The sequence below is a fragment of the Taudactylus pleione genome, unplaced genomic scaffold (genome assembly GCF_031769625.1).
Source record: "Taudactylus pleione unplaced genomic scaffold, aTauple2 ptg000048l, whole genome shotgun sequence".
Lineage (NCBI taxonomy): Eukaryota > Metazoa > Chordata > Amphibia > Anura > Myobatrachidae > Taudactylus > Taudactylus pleione.
In genome coordinates, this window is record NW_028284450.1 from 1,249,992 (window position 1) to 1,276,099 (window position 26,108).

A 26,108-nucleotide genomic window follows, 5' to 3' on the forward strand; every position below is an offset into this window, starting at 1 on the left:
GAGCTGAAAGCTTAACTGTTTGGTGCCTGAATCACTCCAATCAGGAGTTATTATCCCTGTGGACCCTGAAGTGTATATATATATATATATATATATATATATATATACACACATACATACACACACACAGACAGACAATAGGTTCGGCACTCCCCAATCCTTATATAACGTAGCCTGCGTGCCCTTGGAATAATCAAATGCATAGAATATGTATTGCCTGGACTGGCAAAACACAACACGGCACTGCAGTTTCTTAAAGTAGAAAAGCTTTTACTTCAACATTTCTGGGCTATCAAGCCCCATCGTCAGGAAGATGATTTCTTCCTGATGATGGGGCTTGATTGCCCAGAATTGTTGAAGTAAAAACTTTTCTACTTTAAGAAACTGCAGTGCCGTGTTGTGTTTTGCTGGTCCAGGCAATACATATTCTATCTATCTATACACATTTAATTTCCTCACACCAGCATACTGGGTGTGCGGATAGGAGTAGGACATCCTGATGGAATCAGTAGCTCTGGGGCCCAAGACATCTACTTTAGCAGTAATGGTCGCAGCTACCCTCCCAGAAGTGATCCAACAATCGATGTAGGTCATTAGTGAATGTTTCCTGACCCGCACCAAGCATTCTCAAGTGACTGCTGTGGGACAATAAAATGTTAAAAATCACATTAAAAATGTATTCCGCTATGGAACAGGCATAGGAGAGAAAGACCTACACATTGGATACTCACAAACAACTGTTGGCTGTTTAGTGTCTTGAGGAAGAGGAGCCTGAGTTTTAGCACAAAATTTGAAAGTGCCATGGCTCCTCATTTAACCCCAGTGTCTCCAAGGGATTAAGGAAAAATATACATTTTGCATAAAACTGCAGGCATTTTGTATGCTTCGAACTTGTTCCAGTACAATATACAATGTAGATATTGTCTATTCAGTTTAAAATGGTCAGTCATATTAGTAGAGTATTTTTATTAAAAGTATTTTGGTTAGAATCATAATAATAGTAATGCTTTGGAGAGTGACAATTTTATTATGATGCCTTATGCCTATACAAATTTTTAGGAACAGGACAATTACAGTACATTGATATCCAAATATAGGGATGCAATTTTGCATTAAATAAAAACACAAATATATGTAAACAAAAATAATATATATATTTATCTTAAAAATATACTACATATATCTAGACAGAGTAGACATATTGAAAGTGTATTGCACATATACACGGTACAAATAAACTAAAGTAAATGAGGAGCATTAATAATAATGTTGTCTTCAACTCTACTACTTTCAAAAGATTGACATTTCTGGCTACATAAAACATGTGGGAATGTTCGAAAACAAGTGCAGGAGCACAAACTAATAACGAGAGGAATTCAAGTCTACAATTAGGTGGAAAATGTGAAAAATATTACCCTTGCTCCTGTCACCTCAATGAAGTATACTTTATTATGCTATGAAAGAATCACTTAGGCATTTATATATTACCCAAACTTTAAAAAAATGAATGTCACAAATAATGCAATTTCAAGACATGCATTTCTTTATCAAAGCAGTATGTCCCCCCCCCCCCCCATCAGAATGCCTTAATAAAGGGAAAATGTCCCAAAATGTTGAAACAGAAATATTACAGCTCCTATTATGCCAATGAACTTTTAAAATGTGGACGGTATACAGGATTTTATGCACACAATGAAGGAGATATCTACAATCTATACATTTCTCTCCGTTAGACATCTTACCTTCATATACCAAAAATACTGTCTGCAATTTATTTTAACAAGCCATTTTTTACATCATGTATAAATTGTATATAGTGTGCACCCCCCAATCTACCAACCAAACATTTTTATTTAGGTTAATTTGTATATTCGAAATAACAATGACCATGTTTTTATTTATTTACAGTTTTGTCGACATAGTTATATTCTAATATACGTTTGTGTAGTTATTAATAGAGTTAATGCAGCTCCAATTCAAATCACTTATACATATATGTTGTTTAGGTTTCAGCTACATTGATCTTCACCAATCAATATATAACAGTAAAATTTATTATGAAATAATGAATCATCTGATTGTAGAATCGACCTGCACATGAAAAAAAAAAAAAATACTAGTTCAAACAATATGCACAAAGTTATTTACAAAATAAACTTTACAATAATTCTAGGAAACATTTAGGATGCTAAATAACTTTACTTAGAAATGACAGAAGTGTGGCGTGTAAAAAGTAATAGCACAAGCTCTGCTGAGTTTACTTTTTGAAATACAGAATTGCAGTGGAAAAAATACAAATATAACTTCTATGTCATCACCATACAGAACACTACAGTCCTTGGGGCTGATGCAGAGCCACACGCAAATCCATTTTGCGGACATATTGTTATATTTTAAGCACTGTTAATTCTCCACAGCTGAGCATTGGCATCTATGGTTAATTAAGGTTCCTACACATCTCATTGACATCTCCACGTGCTGCTGAATAGGGGTGAAACTAGGTGGTATTGAAGCACTCTCAAATAGGCTAAGCTTCGTGAGCAACAGTCAACAGAATGGCAGTCTATGCAGAGTTTTCAGACGGTGCCTTGCACCAGGGATGGGTCTGGTGCAAATGCACACCAATAATGATAACAGCAATTTCACCAACTAGAAGTCGCCCCCCTAGTATCTTATTAATAAGACTTTAAAATGTTCTTGTAGAACACTTTGAACATGGTATTACAGGTTAATACTAAACTTATTTTTGTTTGGATTTCTTACGTCCAATTCACTTTGTCAGCTTACTTTCTACAGTCAGAGATCTATGTCATTCTCTTGTGACCGCTATATTTTTCCATATTTTCAATCCCTTGATTTACATTTCTAATTTGTAGAAATGTTTACAGTTGATGTGCTCCAGCGCACCAGATATGTATAACTATTTAGAGTCCTACTAATTTAAGGAACAATATATCATTAACATGATATCAAAATCATACGTCCCATATCAAAGTTTTCTATGATAAACCTGGTAATAATAGGAAAATGGAGTGATCTTGTTGTGCTATTATACTAATGTTATTGTTTACAATACTTTGGGGTCAATCCAATTAGGTGCGAATGGCAAGGTGCTATTTTCACTTCGAATAGCGAATTCATTTTGCAATTCAATTTGCAACTCGTGCTGAATCAGTCAGAATCAGTCAGACTGAATTCGCAACTTTCCACTCGCACCTCCCTGAGGGTGAGAGATGGAAAGGAAAATCTTTATTTTAAAGTTAAAATGTGGGGACACTGTGCTGAACTCCTTGGACACCCCCCTAATGACTAATTAGGCATTTGGAAGTTTCCAATTAGCTTAATTATTCCAAAAAATTTTGAGGTAAAATAAAAAAAAGTCCTCATATTACCCCAAAATCTACTTTTTCATTGGTTTAGGCACCCCAAAGTTAATGTTTTAGTTGAAAAATAATTGTTTTTATACATTTTTTTAAATTTTTCAAGGTGCCCTCAAAGTACTCCAAACTCGCCCTTTTTCCAACTTTTTTTTGCATTTTTGGTTAATTTGTTTGAGATTAAACGAAAAAAAGCTTGATTTTTTTATAATTCTCTTGCATATAAAACAAAACACAAATCAGCCATTTGACAACATTTAAAAACCTACAGTACCTTCCTAATGCCCACAAACTGCGTTCTATACGGTCCTGCTAGCGAAATTATCCATTTTTGGGGGATCCCCACATTTTCATGCATTTCTTGCAAATCTCATTTGGCAGTCAATTCGCACCCCTCCACTGCGAGTAGTGAAAATAGGCATTTTTAATTGGATTGGAGAATTCTCGGGAGCACACTTCGCTGCGAAGTGTGCGAGTTTCAAGAAACAAACTCGCTACTCGAAATTCGCACCTAATTTGATTCACCCCTATATGTTCTTTGCTGCATATGAAATGTAATTTACAGGTTATCTTTTTAGGAATTGCAAGTAGTAGAAACCTAGAATAAAACATTTATAGTGAATGTTTCATAGATCAAAGGAACGTTTCCCCTATCCAGTATTTTGCAGTGATTGTCAGACATTGTTTTGCACTGGTAATTTTGGTGGGATTCCCCCATTCTAGTTATTTATTTTAGTGTATTTAGATTTATACCAAACACTTTTTTCTTTAGGTAACAATTACTTATGCTATGTCTGTTATTCTGTTATCACAACAATGGGAACTGTGGTCCTTCAGAGATTTATTCAAATAAGTTACATGTGTGGCTCAAATTAGATAACTACATCTTCCTTAAAATTATATTTAAACAAATTATTTATTTATTAATTATTATTTAAATTAAACAAATGTATATATTTTAATGATTGAAGATCAATTTATTAATGATGACATATCCACATATTCTATGTATTCTAAAGAACATTTCATTGCACCCACAAGGGGAAGGCTTATAGGAACACAATCCTCTGTTCATGTCAAATTCAGTAAAACATTATAAAAATGCTCCTCAAAATATTTAATCAAAAATAACCTCTAACCTATTGTTTTATTGAAGCATATATGAATAAATATAATAACAACAACTGTGAAAGGAACTTGGTAAATGAACACACTTACCTATGCATTATTGCAAAACTACATCTTGCTGGCAGCTCTTTTGTAGTTTGGTTAATAGTATTTGAATGCTGTAGAGTTTCTGAGGCAGCCATTCTGGTATGGTGCCTTTCTGTAATAGTGACTGCACTGTAATTAAAGATTTCTCTGCTGTTTGGATATGTGTTTCATAGTCCTCATCACAAGATGTGGCTTGTCGAGCTCGCTTTGTAGAAGGCTGCAGAGTAAAAAGAACTGCTTACTTGGCTACTGAACAATCATTTACAAAAAACATCCTTAAATTCCTCTCAGTATGCGAGTTTGTGTGTGTATGTATAATATCCTACAATGCTCAGTGGGAGCATGTCTGACAGAGAGAGCAACCAGGAACCTGAGGTATTGTACAAAAGAATGACTTTTATTCAAGGAAAGCCTGGTTATTCACTTTAGTACATGGAAAGTGCCATAAAAGAGTCTGAGGAAGAGGGCAAATGCATTACAACAAGTTTATGTGAAATTCCGTCCTTGGGCCACAACTTAATTTGGTTTCCTATCCACAGTTTTGTGAAACTGGATTTATGCATCTCCATTTGCAATGAAGTTTAAATATACCTAAAAACCTATTTCAATGAATTGGTATTGACTCCACAATTGGTAGAACCTGTGTCAAAAGGATTGCTGTATCTTAATACTTGTATCTCCAACTACTATAACCTGTCTAGACTTCATTACACCACTTTTCCTATGTTTACTGATTCAGTTATATCCCTGCTGTCTAGTGTAAATATGCAGAAATTATATTTCTGAAGGGAAACCAGTTGATATCAGCATATTTGGCATATTGTGGGGGGTTTGTCAGAACAAGACTGATACTTAACATCTGCCCCACCTAACAGTGATCCATCTGCTGTCTTCAGGAACCTGTTCCTCCATGTCTACATACAGTACTAGTCTATGATTTGGAGGTCCTTGCTTTACGTTTACAGTCTAAAGTCATGAGTATTTCAAAATAAAGCGCAAAGTAAAGCACAAAGTTTGAGGAGTCAGAACCGATGTTTTTTTCCAATAGTCCCAGTGCTGTGAAAATATTGAAATTTGTAGATGACACTACGGTTATTGGTTTGATTAAAAATGGGGAAGAGTCCACTTATAGTGGAGAGCTGGATCAGTTGGCACTGTGGTGCAGTTGGAATAACTTGGGAGTTAAACTCGATTAAAAGGGTGAAGTTGATTGTTAATTTTAGGAGACACACAGCAGTAGTATCTATGGTGAATTCCTTTAAATTTATGGGTTCAATAATTTCGCAAGATCAGAAGAGGGTCTCCAACATTGATGCAACTGTAAAGAAGGCTCAGCAGAGATTGTATTTTTTGCAGCAGCTTAGAAAATGTAACCTTCCACAGGAGCAGAATACTCTTTTCTATTCAGAAATAATTGAGTCTGTGTTATGTTCTTCAATTATTGTGTGGTTTGGTTCAACCAGTGAACAAGATAGGGCCAGACAGTGGAGAGAATAATAGGTGTTGAGCTCCACCCCATAAGGGGTGTTATATATGTCCAGGGTCAGGAAGCGGACTAGGAATATTGTAGATCAATCACATCATGGTCTTGATTTGTTTCAATTGCTCCAGTCAGGTTGGTGATACAGATCGCGGGCTGTTAAGACATGTAGGCATTTTAATAGTTTCTTTACTCAGACAGTTCTTTTATACTTCAGTGTAGAATAATTGAATGGGTATTCATTATTATTTTTAAATTAGGATGTTTTATACTTAGAGTGTTTTCATGTATTATTTATGTACTATAGTTGTGTATTGTGAATGCATGTATTTGACATGTTTTGTGTTTAGTCAACTACTTGGCTTGCAGTCAAATTCCTTGTATACGGTTGTATACTTGGCCAATGAAATTGATTTTGATTCTGCTCTTAAAATTGTATGTACCAGTTGGTTATGTTAAAACATTATCAAATTTGCAAAATCTTCGAAAAAAAAAAAGGAAAAGAAAATGAACCATCAAGATCCATCTTACAATCTACTTCCTTAGAGCAACTGGTAAGTTACCTTGACGCAACCAGTCCTTTGAAATAAAAAAACTGCTGCCTTCTCGGCTGCGATTTTATTTTCAGTAATATATTTCTGGGGGTAATCTCTTGGAAAATGTATGAATATTCTACCTACAGTACCATCAATGTCATGCGCAATAGAATTATTTCCTAACTAGGTTGGTTGGATTTTACTCCCTTTTTAACTAAGGAGATACAAAAATGGAGTAATGTGTTCAGGAAGACTCTTAAAAAAATACTTTCTTCATTGTGTTTAGAATCATTGTATTTATTTCAGAGAACACTTACCTACCAGACATGAGACAGTTTGAATAGCTTTCAAAATAATTAGAATGGTGCTGGAAAGAGCCAATTTGTTCACAACAAAATACAGTGATATCTGCCTTCTGCCAGACTTGTGGCACTTAGCAAACTATGGCCCTCATTCAGAGCCGTACGCTCTAAGCAGAGCGCACGCTCTGAATGAGGGCCGGCCTCCATGAAAATGGAGCGTCCTCCTGGACGCTCGTATAGCTGTGGGTTACCACCCACAGGCTATACGAGCGTGCAGTTTGATGGCCGCGATGGTCTTGACCATCGCGACCATCGAAACTGCGAGCCGGAGCCTGCGGTTGAGGTTTTCAACCGCAAGCTCCGGAGTGATTTTGGCACTCCCACTGACATCACTAGTGATGTCAGTGGGCCGGCTTCTGACGGGAGGCGTTCCCGTGGGAACGCCCCCGTCAGGGAGGCACGCCCCCGGCACGCCTACCAAAGGGGGCGTGCTGTCAATCAACATCGACAGCACGCCCCCTTTGATCAGACACAACGAGCGAAGGACTTTCCTTCGCTCGTCGCGTCTGGCGCATGCGCACGACGGAGCTCCCTCCGTCGTGCGCATGCTCAGTCCAGAACATCGACCCACTTGCGAGCGGACAGCCGCTCGCGAGTGGGTCTGAATCAGGCCCTATATGTGCATAAATAGCACAACTAAGTTTGTTCAGCACATATTTGTGGCATACTATCTAGTTGGAGTGCTTATAAAACAAATGACCACTGAACTCAAAACTGAAATGTTTACATATGAACCATGAAGGTATTGTCCCAATATGCTGACTACTACCTAAATCCAACATCCATAGCAGTCTGAAAGCTTAATTTCTGTCAGCACGGATTTTCTGATAAAATGGAGACTGGCATGCTTCTTTCCAGCTATTTTTGTTATATTGAATTTCAGCAGCCAGTATACTAACATCGTATAGAATTCTTGTATAGATGCAGTCAGATGTGCAATTACTGATAATCCTCTTAAGCACAGATCAACTGTTGAGTACATGGTTCTTTGAAAGGGGTCATTCTTAAAAAGGAAGCAGTTTTTGTTGAGACACCTTTTTATTTAAAACTGCAAGGGACTGCTATAGGCTCAAATATGACTCTCATATGCTAACATCTACATGAACCAGTACAAAGGATGCCATATATACTGGGATTCAGTCTCAAACTATATTCTTTTCTAGGTTTGATATATAGATTATAAGTACTCTCTGTACGTTTGTCAGTAAATCAAACTGTTTTAAAAGCGCAATACAATTTATAATACCATTTACTGTCCTTACTGTGAACTCTCTTGATAAGACAATTTATAAGGAAAAAGAACTCCCAACAAAAGCTATACACACAGTCCACAGACAAAAAGAAAAAGCTGTGTTACATTAAGATGGCATTTACCCATCGGAACTGAGGCTCCAATGAAAGCTAATCCAATATAGCCTGAGGCTATTCAATTAGGCTCCCTTTTTCTCCCGATACCTGTGTTAATGGAAGATGTTAACGTGCATTTACTCAGGTTATTCGGCATTAACACCTGGAATCCATAACTGTTATCCCCAGATAACTGTACACTTATCAGGGATTTATTTTCGGTCTCATGAGACCTGAAAAGAAATCCCCATTAAGTGGGGCTAATTGAAGAGCACCTGGAGATCAATTAGCACTTATACAAGTGTCTCCTAACAAATTAAATCAGTGCAACTAAGACGCATTTTCGGGTGAAAAGAACTCTTGGTGCAAGCTGAGTCGCATGGGACGTGTCTCTCGCTGCATGTCGTATTGAGGCTAGGTGTATGTGGACACATCTGTATATTGAAAGAGCACTTTACTTTATTATTGACATCTGTGTAAAGCTTGTTACTTACTGTATATCAGCTATTCTGCTTTCTGAACTGGATTTTTCAGACAGTCGAATGTGAAAAATGTACGAACTATAGATGTGAATATTTTTTTACAATAAAATAAAAACATTTTTATGATATAAGAAGGCAAATCTGATAATTTTAGATAAATCAATGTTATGAAAGTACATTTACCTCTATAGAGTATATTTCTTCTTTGTACTTCTGAGAGATTTTTACAAAAAATGTTTCTAAGACCTTCTGTTCCTCCTTAAGTCGTTCTGGTCTTCTATTGTCTATCTCTGTAACAGGAATGGTCTGCAAAGCAGTAGATTAAAGCATATTGAAAAAATTAAGTGCAAAGTAAAAAAAAGTCTGACTCATTTTTTTTCAAATCTGTATGATGTGTATGACTAGCTAAGGGGAACATTTTTTGCCATCTCCTGTTTTTCCCTGCATACCATTCTGAAATTCCCATTACAGCAGAGATCAGTGGATGTGTATGCTCATCCCAAGGGAAGCAGTTATCTGCTAATTGTGTTAATATATTAGTAAGGTTAAGGTAGCATATGACAGCAAATACATCATGATGCGAGGAGGGCAGTGAACACAAACCCACAGAGAGTTTAATAGTCCAAAGTACAGATTTCCATACAGATCTAAACGGTTTGATTTTAGCATAGTGCTCTAGAAATGATACCTTGTAAATCAGTTTTGTCGAAAAAAATAAATAAAAATGCTGTTGGATCTAACAAACCAATGCATATAACAGAATTGAGTGGTTGGAATGAAAATCTGGTAAAGTATGAAGCAAATTATAATCATCAATTAAAACATTAACCATGACAATACTGATTCAATGCAGAAACATACACAATTCAAACTGCCCTGTGTGTGTTTCTGCCAAACTAGCAGCTCAGGAGGTGGTCCATTTGCAACTTCTAATTAGCTGCGAGTTTGCAGCAATTACACCCAGGATTGTAATCTTGTTTCTTAGTAAATTCCCGAGTTGTATCTTTTTCATGAAAAGTAATTCGAAATTTGGCCAATGGTACGTTTATTTGAGTTTGCAATCTCACCCGAGTTTAACAGTGAAGAGAGAAATCTCTCCCAAACTCACCCGAGTTCATCTTTAGTAAATTGGCGAGTTGAAAAAAATGCCTTAACTCACCCGAGATTGCAAACTCGAATCTTCGTAAATTTACCCCTTAGAGTGTTGTTCCCATAGATCAGAGCAGCATCAATAAAGTATCTTTAAAATAAGAGAAAAACATTATTATATTTTTAAGTATATTTAAAATGATCCTGGTCTTTTTCCACACTGGCCCTGGCATCCCTTGCTATGCAGATTTTATGGAAACGCTCCTTACAGTGAATGTAGAAGGAGAAGGTAATTGGGGATAATGTACAGTATGCGTGTATGTATGAGAGAGCAGCAATTAAAGTCCTCTTTTTTTGTTTCTGGCTTTTGGAGGTGTCTGGATAACAGAGCCCTTACCTATGCATAATATACTGAAGGTCCCTGACAATTTTGTGATTTTAAAATACATTTGTTAAAGCCACTATCCCATAAAAGTGGTTAAGGGGCATATTTAATTAGGCACGAGGGTTTACCGCGCAGGGATAAGCTCTGGGTTTCATTATGTGCTATGTCACTACAGTTGTCATAGTAATCCATGACACGTTCAGAATTATAAATCAGCATTAATTAAAAAAAAAACCCATACAATTTATTCTTGATTTGCCGTTTTCATTATATTACAATGGAAAACTAAAAGATAAATCAGAGATCTAGATATGAGGTTATCAATGTGCCACTAGGAGACTTTGCAATCCCTGGAGGGCACATTGTAGAACTTTTGTTCTACAATGGATCTGAGCGCAGTCAGACTAGGATTGGTAGGAATACTTGCTGCTTGTCCGCTATTAATCACCAAAAGTTAGTTGAAGTGTAATGTCCATACAATGCTTTTAGACCAAGATGCCACGTCCACAGAACACTGAAGATGCTACAAGCATTGGGATTATTTATTCTAAAGTCATTACAACCTTCTTTTTACATTATACTGCTTGTTAATCTATTCAATACTGAAACTGATTTGCACCAGAAGTCCATGATGTCATCTCTAAGCGCTATTGAAGCCAGCCAAACCGCTGGTTTGAGGCATGACCCGGGTAATGCCGTTTACACCGGACCGTTACCCATCCTGGGTTCAACGAAGGTCGCGATCAGGGTCTGATTCCTGGGTCACTGGACCCGGGTTATTTTTCAGGGACTTTAAGGTCTTTATCTAAAATGACTTCAACCCAATTAATTATAAACAAGTAATGTAACTTGGTTTTAAAAAGAGAAAGTGAGGGTGGGATGGGATTTATCCAGGTTTGTAGAGAAATTGTTTTTACTTAATTTATTAAGCAGGTAAGACCTTTAGTAGCCATTACTCTGGTAGGTCTCCCCGATTTTTATACCGAATACATCCAATGCAAACCAAATCCACAGTTACATCTATTATACTTTTCCACTGAGCCGCAACCTGGGTAGACCCGGCAATAACCCAGGTTATTGCTGCAGTGGAAAAGGGTTATTATTTGGAGTTTTCCCAGAAACTTGTTATTGTATTCATCTATTTCACCCATATATAGGGATAACAAATATTTGTACTTTTAATCGTGGTCTTACTAGAATTAGGAATACAAGCGATACATAATAAATTAATAAAATTACATAATTGGGCCAACTGATGATTTCAATGTTAAAATAATGTGAGTTCATTTTTTTTTATTCCTGTGGATTTGAGTGTCTCGTCGTATGTTCTCCTTTATTCAGTATACCAGAATTAGGGTCTGAAATTGTTTTTACTTACTATAATACATTTTTTTATTGACGTGTCAAGTGTCACATTTACAGATATCACAATGAACAATAACACAAATGCAATGATCACAATAGTTGTACAATAGTGCAAATGGTGTATGATATTATCCAAACAGCAAAGAAAAGAACCAATAGGTTCTATTTACATATGAAAGAGTTGCCATACATAAGAAAATTAGAATAGAACAACAAATCACTGTAAGGACATAGTAGAAATATAAATAAATAAACTAGATAGCTCGCAATCTCCCCTCCCTGCCCCCCCACTCCACCGAATGTATATATAAAAAGTTATTGAAAAGAAAAAATCAATGCTGCAATCTTATCGGAGGGTCGTTAGCTGCAAGTTGTAACAGATACCAGGATGAGTTCTGTAGACTATTATGGATTTGGGTACGCATAGAGGTAGAAAGTGTGTCTATATAACTTTCCCAAATAAGGAAGAATTTCTCAATTTTAAGGTCTTTATCTAAAATGACTTCAAGCCAATTCATTCTAAACAAGTAATGTAACTTGGTTTTAAAAAGAGAAAGTGAGGGTGGGAGGGGATTTATCCAGGTCTGTAGAGAAATAATTTTTACTTAATTTATTAAGCAGGTAAGACCTTTAGTAGCCCCAATTTTTATACCGAATACATCCAATGCAAACCAAATCCACAGTTACATCTATTATACTCATGTCATCATGGATGAATAATGGAAATTCAGAAACACCACAATCAGCCTGGGTTGACTATGAAAACAAGCCATTCTATATAGCAGTAGCTGTAAAAAGAGATTTCCAGCTCCCAAAACATACAGAAAACTGATGTATAAATTGAGTAAAAAAAACAGAGATGAAAAAATACTGAATTTAAGCAAAAAAAAAATGAGTTATGGTAGACTTACCTTGATAACTCCTTTTCTTCGAGGTCCATAGGGTCCAGTGATACCATGGGGTAATGTGGTTGGAGAGATCCAGGCACCAAATAGTTAAAGCTTTCACCTCCCAGGATGCACTGGGTCCTCCTCCATATATATATACCCACCCCCAGCGACATGCCTTCAGTTTTGTAAACAAGCTTTAAGGCAGGAGAAGGAAGAACAATCGTACACCAGAAACACTCTCACACAAGATGAGGGTATCTGTGACAGAAAGAAAATTCACCCAATGCAGCCAGGTGCGTCAGGGTGGGTGCCCTGTGGACTCTATGGACCTCAAAAAAAGGGAGTTATCAAGGTAAGTCAACCATCACTCTAATTTCTTCTTCAGGGTCCATAGGCTCCACAGAGTAGGGGTGTAGGTTTAATATGGATCCCGGGCACCACGCAGTTAAAAGCTTTAGCTCCCAGGATGCACTGGTCCATCCTCCCTTTACCCCGCCCCCGAGGCACCTTAGTTTATATTGGTGCCCGGCCAGAGTCAGGTCACTGTTTACGCAGGGGGGCTGTTTAGCAGCCCCAAAGCTAATTTTATTTTATGATTTGGTTAGTTTTTCCTCCATCAGAGCAAGCAACAGCAGACTCTCCATAGGAAGTCTGCACTGCCGCTCTGTCACCCCGCCGGTGCCACGACGCCATTACCAATCTAGGGATCTTGGCAGGCCCCGGGGTCTGTGCTAGCCTGGCCCTGCGGGACAACGCGGACGGATGTACGGGGACAGGTAAGGTGGGTCACCGCTTGCGGTAACCTGCGTATTAGCAGTCCTACATCCGGTATCGGGACAGACTGTGGATGCAGGCACCCAATACCTTGTGCACTAGACAGCTAGGGACTTTTGTTTGGTGAGGGAGCCAGCGTCCCGGGTGTTAATCGTCAGCCAGGGGAGACAGCCTTCCCTGTTTAGCGGCTCCTCCCCTCAGCTCAGTGCGCCTTCGTACTGTGGTCTGGCTTTGCTGAGCTGTTTCCTCCTGCGCCCACGCCCCCCTCTGAGGTCTTCAGCGGCCATAGTCTGGAAAGGGGGTACCCGCGCTCAACTACCAATATATTGATGTATTCAACAAATAGGATTATGTCTCAGTATGATTTTATTATGCTTTACTATGTATGTTAAAATCCCTGAAGAAGGCTTAAGGCCGCTACGCGTCGGAGCTGCACCATTCCCCCAAAGACTTGTACCAAGCTGTACAACACCTCCGTCGAGAGGTAAGACAGACGGCCGTCTGTAGGACAAACTGCATCTGTATCTACTACCACGAGACCCGGACCCGGAAGTATCGCGGACACAGAGGCTACCGAAGGAACCACGCCGGAGTGCAGCTCGTCCCCGCACTCCGGTATACGGAACCAAAGAGAAGCCAGGACGTGCGTCAGTCTGCATCCCTCACTTCAATCCCCGGGGCTCCGGTCGTGCAAAGTGAGTGAATCGGAACACAGCTCATTGAAGGTAACACTGTGGGTAAGTAGGGTACCTGGGGTTACGGGACGCCGCACCTTAAGGCCCTACATACCAGTGGAAATATACATTCTATACAAGTGCATACCTTGATCAAGATTGCCATACTAACTGTATTATATACATCAATTGTGACATATCTTCATCCTCTTCCAATTTAAGCTTAACCAGCAGTGATTATAGATACGTCCATTTACATTTTTCGACCAGAGTACTCTTGGTTCCCCCATTCATTAATATTTTTTCAATATTTATTTTTATTGACTTATGGATTTGTTTATACATATTTTTTTCAACTCAGTTCTACTTTTTATTTTTTGATTCATTCTTACTCACTATTTTCTGTATAATTATAATTTTTGTGCATTTGATATTTGTTTTTTAGTAATTGTGATTGTAATCCAATTATTACATACATTACACTAATATTTGAGTGTACAACCAAGATTTTAACATACATAGTAAAGCATAATAAAATCATACTGAGACATAATCCTATTTGTTGAATACATCAATATATTTGTAATATTGGTAGTTGAGTGCGGGTACCCCCTTTCCAGATCGCAATAAGTATAAAAAGAGAAAAAGGCTCCTCTTAGAGTTCCCGCTGCCGCCACCAACACGTGGGAGAGTGAGCGCTGACCTACTATTACTTCTCTAAATTACCAGTTGATTGTAGTGCCACTTTGCAGTATACTTTCTGCATTGCATGTGACTTATGCTAGCGCTGCCTGTCTTTTTTTCCTATCAGCATTTATCTATACCTTTCTTCTAATTCTGCCATAATACAGGTGTAGTTAAGGTGGTTCTTTTAGCTCACATATATAAAAGATAATATTTGTGAGGTCTGACATATTCTGTTGTGTGCTGTACTGAGCCATATTTAGGAAAAGGGCTCCTGCAGCTTACTTAAGTGTCAGACAGGACCAGTGTGTCGCATACCTAGGCAGTGGGCTCCTGCAGCTTATCCAAGCATCAGTCAGGACCAGTGTTTTTTCCTCGCACTATTACCTTAACATACAGGTGTATTCAGGGGTTTTCCTGTGCCTCACATTTATAGAACTTTGTATTTGTGAGGTTTTGTCACATACATTTGTTGCACTGTGCCGTATTTAGGCTGCGTGCTCCTGCAGCTTACCCAGGCATAAGACAGGACCAGTATATTGCTTCCTACTAGTATCCTACATACACAGTGGTTGCATTATAACCAGTGCCATATTGTGTTCCATTTACTCTGCAGCTATGTCTAGCAAAGGCAAGAGTAGCAAGCAAGCATCTGCCCCCATACTGCTATCAGGCAATTTATGGGCTGCAGGCTTAAGTGAGGAGGATTTGATATGGGCTGCATATAACCTGGGCTCCGTTGCTCAGCTACTGCCCACTATTGCAGACCGCCTAGCGGATCTGGCTGTAATACCCCTGATGGGGTTATCACAGCAGGACGTATTGCCCCCTTTGGGGTTGCCACATCAGGTTCAGGTGATACAGGTACCTCCTGTAGACCCACCATGGGAAGACGTACTCTCTAACTCAGTGCAGAGTCTTATGGCTACATCTAATGCCTTTCAAACCATGTTGCAAGGTTGGAAGCCTTTACCCAGTAAACCCTTTACACGTCCTGTGTTATCGTCACCGTCCAAGCACTGATGCTGACCTCTCGAACCCTGACTCCCCTCTGGACTAGGATGAGAGTCGGTCATAAATTAATATTCCTGCCTTGGTGAGAGCTGTCAGATCCATCTTATTAGTAGAAGATGACGAGCCAGCTCCTAAATCCAAGCAGCCTGTTTAAATGACAGAAATTAGTTTCAGCAGAATTCCCCCTATCGGATCAACTAGCTGAACACATGGCTGCAGCCTGACAATTGCCCGGTAAGAGGTTTCAACCACAAAAATGTCTGACCTCATGTTACCCTTTTCCTGCGGCTTATTGGGCAAAATGGGGAACACCCCCTGTGGTGGATTTCCATATTCCGCATTAAAATTACAAGCGCTATGTTGCCTATTACTACAGTTACTTCCTTAAAGGATCCTAAGGTTGGGAAGGGGGAAGCTGGCCTGAATTCAGTGTATTCTCTTTCAGGGGCTGTTGCCTGTCCAACCAGGGTGGCATGGGTGGCTAACTCTATAGAAAGCTGGGCTGATGCTACTAAGAATGCTCTTCCCTCAGAAGCTTCTAGGGATCAGGTGTCTTTTGTTGCTCACATTTGAGATGCAGCTTCCTCTATTGGAGAAGCAACATTGGATGCCAGTCTCCTAGTCTCCAGAGTTTCAGTAGCGACTGTATCTGCCCTGTGGCTACGCTCATGTAAGACAGATGCGGATTCCAAGAAAGGCCTTGAAGGGTTACCCTATACTAGAGAGATCTTGTTTGGCCCTGACCGTGACAAGATTGTAACCACGTTGGCAGCGTCGAAAATGGCATTTCTGCATTCAGCTACTTCTCTCGGACTACATCTATTAAGTCCTTTTGTCCTCAAGGAAAGCCAAAAGGCCTCAACGAGGGCCGCCATACCCAGAACCAAGAAGGCCTGGAACACCAGAGGCCCTGCTTCTACCAGAGGATAAACCCACAGCCTGAACCATCTGGGGGTTCCCAGAGTGAAATGCCGACTTCTTCGGTTCGCCCAGTGCTGATGTCTAACCACCACGAATGCTTGGGTAAGAGAAGTGGTCTCTGACGGGTACGCCCTCTGATTTCTCAGACAGCCTCCCCACCAGTTTTTCTACACAGGTCAGATCTGAACAAGGCTTTACAAATCCAGAAAGCTGTACAGTCCTTGTTGCAAGCAGGCGTAATCATGCCAGTCCCACTATCTCAGCAAAGGACTGGTAATTATTCTACTCTCTTTCTGGTTCAGAAGCTGAATGGGTCTCAACGGTCTACCCTACGCGCTCCATCATCCTAGCTCTGGAGCCGGGGGTGCTCAGTGGTAGCGCTGGACATTCAGGACGCATACCTACATGTACCTATGGCGTCCTCTCATCAGCGTTATATATCTGGTTTGCTATACTACAGCAACACTTCCAATTTTCAGGCTCTGCACTGTGGACTGTCCTCAGCTCGGGTGTTTACCAAAATTATGGCTATCACAGCAGCCCATCAATGTGGTCTGTGTATCCAACTGCTACCATATCTGGATGACCTCCTGCTCTTAGTGGGTCCCACAGAGTTGCTTTAAAACAATCTACAGCTAACCATTGCTTTCCTTCACAAGCACGGATGGTTAGTCAACTGGAAAATGTCCTCCCTGAATCCCTCAATGATTCATCTAGGAGCACTGCTGGATTCTCAGGATCAGAGAATTTTTCCGACATCAGGCAAGATCTCTACACTTCAACTACAAGTGCGCCGAAGTCTCCACAGTCGCTGAGTGTCGATCCACCTGGCTCGGCAATGCAGGTTCTGGGATCCATGATGTCCACCTTCGACATGGTGGAATATGCTCGGTTCCATTCCAGGCCTTTGCAATGGCTGGTCCTTTCCAGGTGGAATGGGTTACCCCATCGGATTGGAGCTCAGATGATGATGCTCTCTCTGGAGGTGCAGTGACTGGTCCGCACTCCTTTCAGGGCTGTTGGACATCAATCGTATCAGCCCTGCCAATCAACATATTGGAGCTTCGAGCTGTCTACAGGGCCTTCAAACTGGCCCAGGACATATTTCACAGAAAACCTGTACAGGTTCTGTTCGACAATGCCACAACAATGGCTTGCAGCAACCATCAAGGAGGCACTCGAAGTTGGGTAGCAATGACAGCCGTGTCACACATTCTGACATGGGCCTAGGGTCACTCCGGTCATCTCTGCAGTGTTTATTCCAGGAGTTCTCAATTGGGAAGCAGACTTCCTCAGCCATCACGACATGCATCCCGGGGAATGGTCTCTTCACCTAGAGGTGTTTCGACTCCTAGTGAGCAGATGGGGCCTCCCAGAGGGGGACCTCATTGCCTCCCGACACAATCTCAAACTGCCAGTGTACGGGTCCAGAACAAGAGATGCCGAAGCAACCATGGAAGACGCTTTGTCAGTGAAGTAGACCTTCCTGTTTGCGTACCTGTTCCCTTCGGTCTCCCTTCTTCCTCAAGTCCTGTGGAAGTTCAAACAAGACTGAGGTACTGAGATTTTGTGGTGTGTTGGTGAAACCGGGCGCTCCTGTTGAGGGTAAGCGGGCCGTGAATGGTAATGAGTTTTCCCTAGTGAAAACCAAAGTCTGAATTGTGTGTCTAAAGGTAGGTATTACCATGTATTTAGGCGCTCCTCAACATAAATGCTGTGACGGAGTCGACTGTATAGATGACATAGGTCAGTGTAGACATAAAATAAAATTTATTAATGAATACAAGGTGATGCATGGAATATAAATGCATACAGTAAAAATGTGCTGTAGATTCAAAAGGGATGAGAATTCACAGAATCAGTTGTTAAATACTGGGTGAGGCAGAAAAACGGTATCTGCCATGGATATTAGACATATGCAATAGGTGAATTATGTATATTGTGGATGAATAAAGGCATGAAACATAAAACAAATTACAGGTCTGGTGAGTTCTGATTGCAGCAGGAAATGTGACTCCTGTGTTAAAAATAAGCACTATCGTGCAATGTACAAATAAATGGTAATAATTGTACACTTGGTAGTAGGCAAAAAAGTACAGGATATCATACCCGGTGGGTGATGGGGAGCCAGCGGGTGTTGAATTGCAGGGTGCCCGGGTTGCCCTGCAAGGCTCCTTACGCTTTACCCAAACGGAAATCAGATCCTGTTGAAACAGTCCAGAGTCCTTGGAAGTAATTACAGGTGTAGCTATCCGACGCGTTTCGAGATACTGGGTCTCTTCTTCAAGACTGAGGTACTGTCCGGCTGGGGGCTCCAGCTTGGCCCAGACGTCATGGGTACTCAGATCTACGGAGTCTCTCCATCGGCACTCCGTTCCTGCTGTCTCTACGTCCGGACCTGTTGTCTCTGGGTCCTTGCCTTTTCCTGGACCTGGGGCATCTGTCTTTGATGGCAGGGCTCTTCAGACATCCCACCTGAGGTCCAAAGGATTCTCTAGCTCTGTAGTCAACGCTATGCTCAGAGCGCGTAAGCCAGCCTCTGCTCGGATCTACCACAGAGTGTGGCGTACATATTGTCAATGGCGTAGTACCAGAAGCTACGATCCTCAGGTGTTTAGGATTTCCAGAGTACTGGCCTTCCTTGAAGCTAGATTGGACCTTGGACTTCACCTTGCTTCACATAAAGTGCATGTCTCTGCTCTATCCATTTGGTTCCAGTGTAGACTTGCTCCACTACTGGATGTCCACACCTGCCTCCACGGTGTCCTCCAGATTCAACCTCCCTTTGTCCCTCCAGTGCCTCCATGGGATTTGTCAGTATTTATTCGTGCCCTCCAGGGTCCTCCATTTAAACCACTGGATTCTGTGGAACTCAAGTGGTTCACAGAGAAGACTTTTTCTTCTGGCGATTGCATCTGCCAGGAGGGTGTCAGAATTAGGTCTGCTCTCCTGTCGCTCCCCTTTCCTGATATTTCACCAGCACAGGGCTGTGCTTCGCTCTAGCAGAGTTTCTTCCTAAGGTGCTTTATAATTAACATATAAATCAGGAAATTATAGTACTGGCCTTTCAGTCACCAGGCCTCATTGGATGTGGTCCGCGCTCCCAGGATTTATGTGGACCGTACCAGTTCCCTTCGGAAATCAGACTCCTTGTTTCTGCTCTATAGATTTCACAAGAAGGGATGGCCAGACAATAAACAAACACTGGGCAGATGACTTCGTATTACTTTCTCAGAGGCTTACACACAGGCAGGCTTGCCTGTTCCGGCTTCTGTTACTGCTCATTCTACTCAGTCTGTGGGCCCCTCGCCGTGGTGCCTCGGCTGTTCAGCTTTGTAAGGTGACCACGTGGTCTTCCACTCAGACCTTTCTAAGGTTCTATGCATTTGATACCTTTACTTCTCAGGATGCTTCCTTTGGACACCGGATTCTCCTCTCAGCACAGGAGCATCCCCTCCCTTAAAAGGAATGCATTGGGACATCCCCAAGGTCTCCCTGTGGAGCCTATGGACCCTGAAGAAGAAAATGAGAGTTATGGTAAGGACTTACCTTTGTTAACTCTCTTTCTTCGAAGTCCATAGGGTCCACAGGGCACCCACCCTGATGCACTTGGCTTCATATCGGCTATATTGCTGGTCACCGGTTTCCCGTCTCCTTCTCTGTGAGTGTGATTCTTCAGTATTCCAGTCTTCCTTCGCTCTTTATCTCCTGCTCCGACCTTTGGCTACTTACAACTGAGGTCCCTCTGGCTCGGGGGCGGGCTATAGGGAGGATGGACCCGTGCATCCTGGGAGCTAAAGCTTTTAACTGCGTGGTGCCCAGGATCCATATCTAACCTACACCCCAAGGTCTCCCTGTGGACCGTATGGACTTTGAAGAAAGAGTAAACATATACTCTCATTTTTCTTCTTCAGGGTCCATAGGAATCCACAGTGATACCATGGGGATGTCCTAAAGCAGTTTCACTAGGGGTGGGGGACGCTCCTGGGCAGAAAGGAGAACTCGTCGCCCAAAGGAAGCAGCCTGAGAGGTAAAAGTATCAAAGACGAAGAAAAGTGTGGATAGAAGACCACGTGGCTGCCTTGCACAATTGTTCAGCAGAGGCACCACGGACTAAAAGCTCATGATGGCCCTACAGACAGAGTAGAATGTGCTGTCATCTTGTTTGGGACAGGGCGGTCAGCCTGTGTATACTCCTGAGAGATAGTCATACGTAACCATCGAGCCAGAGTCTGCTTATTAGCTGGCCATCCTCGTTTGTGAAAACCATACAATACAAAAAGAGCATCTGATTTTCTAACTGAGTTTGTACGCTCCACATATGTACGGATATGTATATGTCCAGGGAGGCTTCACCTACAGAGTGATCTGGAGCCTGAAAAGCTGGAACTACAATATCTTCATTTACATGAAAACTGGACAGACACTACCTTAGGAAGGCAACCCTCCCTTGTACGAAGAACAGCTCTATCCTGGTGAAAAATCAAAAATGGAGAGCGACAAGAGCGCGCTGCCAAATCAGAGACTCTGCTTTCAGAAGAGACGGCGAGAAGAAAGTGTCTTTGCTGTCAATCATTTCAAATCCACAGAGTCCAAATGTTCAAATGGGGGAGCTTGTAGCCCCTTAAGAACCAAAGACAGATCCTATGGTGCTACCGGTGGGACAAGAGGAGGCTGAACTTGCAGAACTCCCTGAAAAGTTATTCTAGCATCTGGTAATGAAGCTATCTTTCTCTGGAACCAGACTGACTATGCAGAAACCTGCACTCTCAAAGTGGCCAGACCAAGGTCTAAACCAGCCTGGAGAAAAGCCAGTACCCGGGAAACTCTAAACACCTTAGGGTCATACTTTCTGCAGGAACACCATTGACCAAAAGAATGCCAAACCCTGTTATAGGTGCAGGCTTTCGTGCTCTAAGCATCATTTGAATCACAGAGCTAGGGAAACCTTTGGCTCTTAAGATGGAAGTTTCAAGAGCCACACCGTCAAAGCCAGACGAGGTAAATCGAGATGCCGGCAAGGACCCTGCGTTAACAGATCCTGCCATAGAGGAAGAGATTATGGACTGTCTATGGATAGATTCTGTACGTTGGTGACCCAATGACGTCTGGGCCAAGTCGGAGCCACTAGTATTATTGTTGCACCTTCCTGCTTGAATTTCCTTAGGACTCTTAGAAGGAGGGAAATTGGAGGAAATAGATACATTAGCTTGAAGTCTCATCTTACTGCTAGTGCATCCATGGATGCTGCTGATGGGTCTCTGGACCTGGACCCGTATCTGGGGACCTTGTGGTTGTGACATGATGCCATGAGCTCTGTGTCTGGTAGACCCCATTTGTTCACCAAGAGCTGAAACACTCCCGGGTGGAGAGACCACTCTCCAGCGTTTATGTCCTGTCAACTTAGGAAGTCTGCTTCCCAATTGAGGAAGATGACCTTCTGCCCAAATCAGAACCTGTGTCAATTCATTCACTGCTGCATGACTTCGTGTGCCTCCCTGATGAGATAGGCCACTTTAGATGCGTTGTCGGACTGGATTTGGACCGGCTCGCAGTTCCAGAATATTTATTGGCAGATGACTTTCCTGATTTGTCCATCTTCCCTGAAAGGTCTGATGACACACCACTGCCCCCCATTCGCGAAGACTGGCGTCCGTGGTGAGAAGCACCCAATTTGGAATCCAAAATGGGCGCCCTTTGTCCAGATGATCCTTTCTTAGCCACCACAGGAGGAAGAGACGAACCTCTGAAGTGAGAAGAATCCTCTGGGACTTTATTAGATGATACTGTCCGTTCCAACTGGAGAGAAACAATTTTTGCAGAGGGCTGGAATGAAACTGAGCATATCCCACCATGTCGAAGGTGAATACCATTGATCCCAGGACCTGCATCGCTGATAGGACGTATACCCTTCGCTTGCGTAGCAGTTTGCAGTCTTGTCCTCTGGTAGAAAGACCCTTTGTGCCTGAGAGTACAGAAGTGCTTCCAGATGTGCCATCTGCTGTGTTGGAGAAAGAAAGGATTTCTTCCAATTGATGATCCAGCCGTGCTTCTGTAGGCAGGCTATGGCCAGCTGAAGATAGTGCCATCAGAAGATCGTCCAGATGTGGTAGTATTCTGACTCCCTGATGCCTGAGATAGACCGTCATGACTGCCAATATCTTGGTAAATACCCGAGGGGCTGTTGATAGGTCAAAGGGCAGCACCTGGAATTGGTAATGTTGTAGGACAGCAAACCGTAGTAATTGTTGGTGGGATTGTGTAATAGGAATATGCAGATACGCATCCTGAATGTCCAACAAAACCATAAAATCCCCAGGTTCCATTGCCAAAATAATTGACCTGAGAGTTTCCATATGGAGCTTGGGTACACTGATAAATTTGTTTTTAGATTTATAATAGGGCGATGAGACCCATTCGGTTTCTGAACCAAAAATAGATTGGAATAATAACCTCTTCCTTGTTGTAACAGGAACCGGTATTATTACCCCTGCCTGCAGCACAGAATGAATGGCCTCCTGAAGGGATATTTTTACAGCACCTGATGGAGGAATTGTGCAAAAAAAACTTCTGGGGATGATGCCTCCAGAAAGTGAGCTCATACCCCTGAGAGACCACTTCTCGGACCTAGGCATCTGTTGTTGTTTGATGCCAGCAATCCGCAAAGAAGAAGTCGGACCCCCACCCTGGGATCCCCCAGGAGGAGGTCCGCCCCATCAGGCCGAGGGTTTGTCGTCCAGCTTAGAAGCTGGACGTCTGGCCAGCCCAGACCTCTTAGTTTGTTGCCTGTTTGTCCTGCAAAAACTAGACGGTGTGGAGGAAGACTGTTCCTTTGCTCATCCCAGAGGACGAAAAGACCAAAAAGAAGACTGCCTAGACTTCAATGTAGATTGGTAGAGAAAAAGAAGACTTCTTTTTTGGGGGCACTGCTTATTATGATTGTGAATACTTTAAAAATTAACCTTTGATGAAATACTTTTAAAAGGAAAAAGAATTTGACATACAGACATACACAATATACACGAAACACAATAATCACCCTTGTAAATAAGGGAAACCACGTACAGGAAAAACGGCCATTGAGCATTAGTAAAGTGCTAAATAGAATACAGTAAATTACAGTCTGATCTATACAAAAACCATATATACCTATGTGGATAATAGCAGTATAAGCAATGCACAGATTATTTCTCAAACCAATCTATAAATTACTATGTGAAGAAATTACTCCTATATAATCCAATATGTGACCGGTATGTAGCCTAACCTACACACACAATGATTTTGGCAACTAAAATGCCACATTTATAGTCATTAGCACAACATTAAAGGAGGTATATATCACAAAAAAAATGTCAGGAATGCAAGAAAAGCTGGCAATTTGTTTAAATAGATAAGGATTGCTTCTCACAGGAGACTCAGAAATAACCACATAATGATACAAATAATTTGTACGGGAACTTGCAACATTGTATTTGTCAGACTGCAATAAATAACTTAGCTTGTGCTGAATCCCTTTCAGTAGTCAGTGAGCGTGCAGCTGCTCAATGTAGAGTTCTGTGTGTGTGCACACTCAGGAGGCAATAGGATTCGGCATTCACGGCAGTGGCAGCGGGAAACTCCTTCCACGCTGCATCTCAGGAAGGTACCTGGCCGCTCCAACAGCCCTGCTCGTTGTGAATCGGATGACGTACGTTTCGCAGGGGGGTAAGGCTTGATCACATCAGAGCGATCTACGTCTGGGAAACCCCTTTCTTAACAGTAACCATAGCCAATCAAGGGCATCAGTTCAGGTGACGGACACATTCAGTGTCTAATCCAGAATGAAGTTAGTAATAAAGACATATGTTCATTTTGTCTAAATGATGGCCATATAGCTTAAAAGAACGGGAGAGACATCATGGGAAGCAACCTTATTATCAACATATGACCCTTAGGCACAAATAAAACAAGGGCAGTCATATCCAATTGTATAATAAATGTAGATTGTATCAGTGAGTATAAGTACACTAATTTCATTGTTATCCAAAATAGTCACAGTTAATAAGGCAAATTTCCAGTGCTCCGCATGTGACCATCCAGATATATATTTGCCATACAGAGACAAGACTTCCAATGTACCACATGTAATCATCCTGATACATAAATATATCTGTATCAGGTTTCGGCAGTTCGCTCAAACTACCATACTTGCAAGGTAGTCCAAATTATATAATAAATGTTTTTGCAAGTTGTCTGGATAAGCGTCTGAGAAAAATCTTCACTAATCATGTTCTAAAAATGGGAAAAATTATCCTACTGGATATAAACCTATGCACATTGTATAGGGTAATTGATGGTATATACTTACCCCTGAAAGCAAATGATCAGCATGGTTGCTCAAAGAAACGGTGATGTCATTAATGGTCTCTTGCATGAATAAATAGAAAATGCATAGTATTGGAAATATTCATCTCCGCTAACTATATGGCTGCGATAGTATCATTACATAATGAACATTGCATGTATATCCCAGAGAAAGAGAAACAATAAAAATAATACAGATAAATGGCATCAGAAATCTGTCAGTTAGTAATATTATCTGTAGTAATGATGCATGTCATTATACATGCTGTGATAAAAATAGTATAATATAAACATGGAAAAAACGAGGAGAGGCACATGACACTGGGTGAATCATTGAAAAAATTCATAAGTAAATAGAAGAGATCCAATATAACTCTCTAGGAGAAACATAACAGATGGCTTATTAACATGTGGGTGTCCCATCTAAATAGGATATAGTACAGCCATAGTGTGTTAAGTCCAGTTATCAATCCCATACCATCTATTGCTATTTATGATCCGTTATCTCAAAAAACGTACTGGCAATGCCCAATAGTCCTGACATAAATGCACCTATATCAAATAGAGATTCCGTGTTAACGGGATAGCATAAGGTATAAAGGCATATCTGGAAAAACAAAGTGAGAAACCATTCAACAGTAGTTTTCTCAGTATAACAAATGTTGTGCCAGTTTTGTACACAACCTCATTATATATGCACAGAAAGTGTCATTAACCACATTTGTCAGGTTATAAGGGCAATAGATGGTATATATTTGCCCCTAGAGGATAGATATTGAGATACAACATCGAAATATCTATCATGGTCATATCTAACCCTGCGGTCAAAATTATGTGGGATGTCAAATATATTCTTTAACCACTATCTGCATATATAGAGTGTTATGTCTCCAGTGTCGGACTGGAGCAGGAAGGGCCCACCAGAGAATGCAGTGGTAGGGGCCCAAGCTTAAGGGGTGTGTCCAGCCACCAGAGCGGGTGTGGCCAGACACAACAGAGTGACTTGGACCTCCATTAGCGAGCACATGCAAAGAATGGGGTCACTTTATAAAGGAGGGGACTGGGGTGTGCCAGGACCACCCACTTAGATTGGCAGGAGGGCTAATTTTGGTTTAGTTTCCCTAGAAACAAACCAGGGACTCAAATTCATCCATGACCTTGTTCTAC

General features: G+C 41.2%; 1 protein-coding gene across 2 annotated transcripts in view; it reads right to left on the bottom strand.

Annotated features, from left to right (window-relative positions):
• Positions 1-1,133: 1,133 nt before the first annotated feature.
• The window catches only part of FIRRM (FIGNL1 interacting regulator of recombination and mitosis), a 207,558-nt gene continuing 182,583 nt past the window's right edge, over positions 1,134-26,108 (bottom strand). For both annotated transcript variants that reach the window (XM_088460534.1, XM_088460533.1), the window contains exons 23-25: positions 8,983-9,105; positions 4,596-4,809; positions 1,134-2,091 (exon numbers count right to left, since the gene is read on the bottom strand). In XM_088460534.1, coding sequence (XP_088316660.1) covers positions 4,603-4,809; positions 8,983-9,105 — 330 coding nt within the window. In that variant the 3' untranslated portion in view covers positions 1,134-2,091; positions 4,596-4,602. The remainder of the gene's footprint in view (positions 2,092-4,595; positions 4,810-8,982; positions 9,106-26,108) is intronic.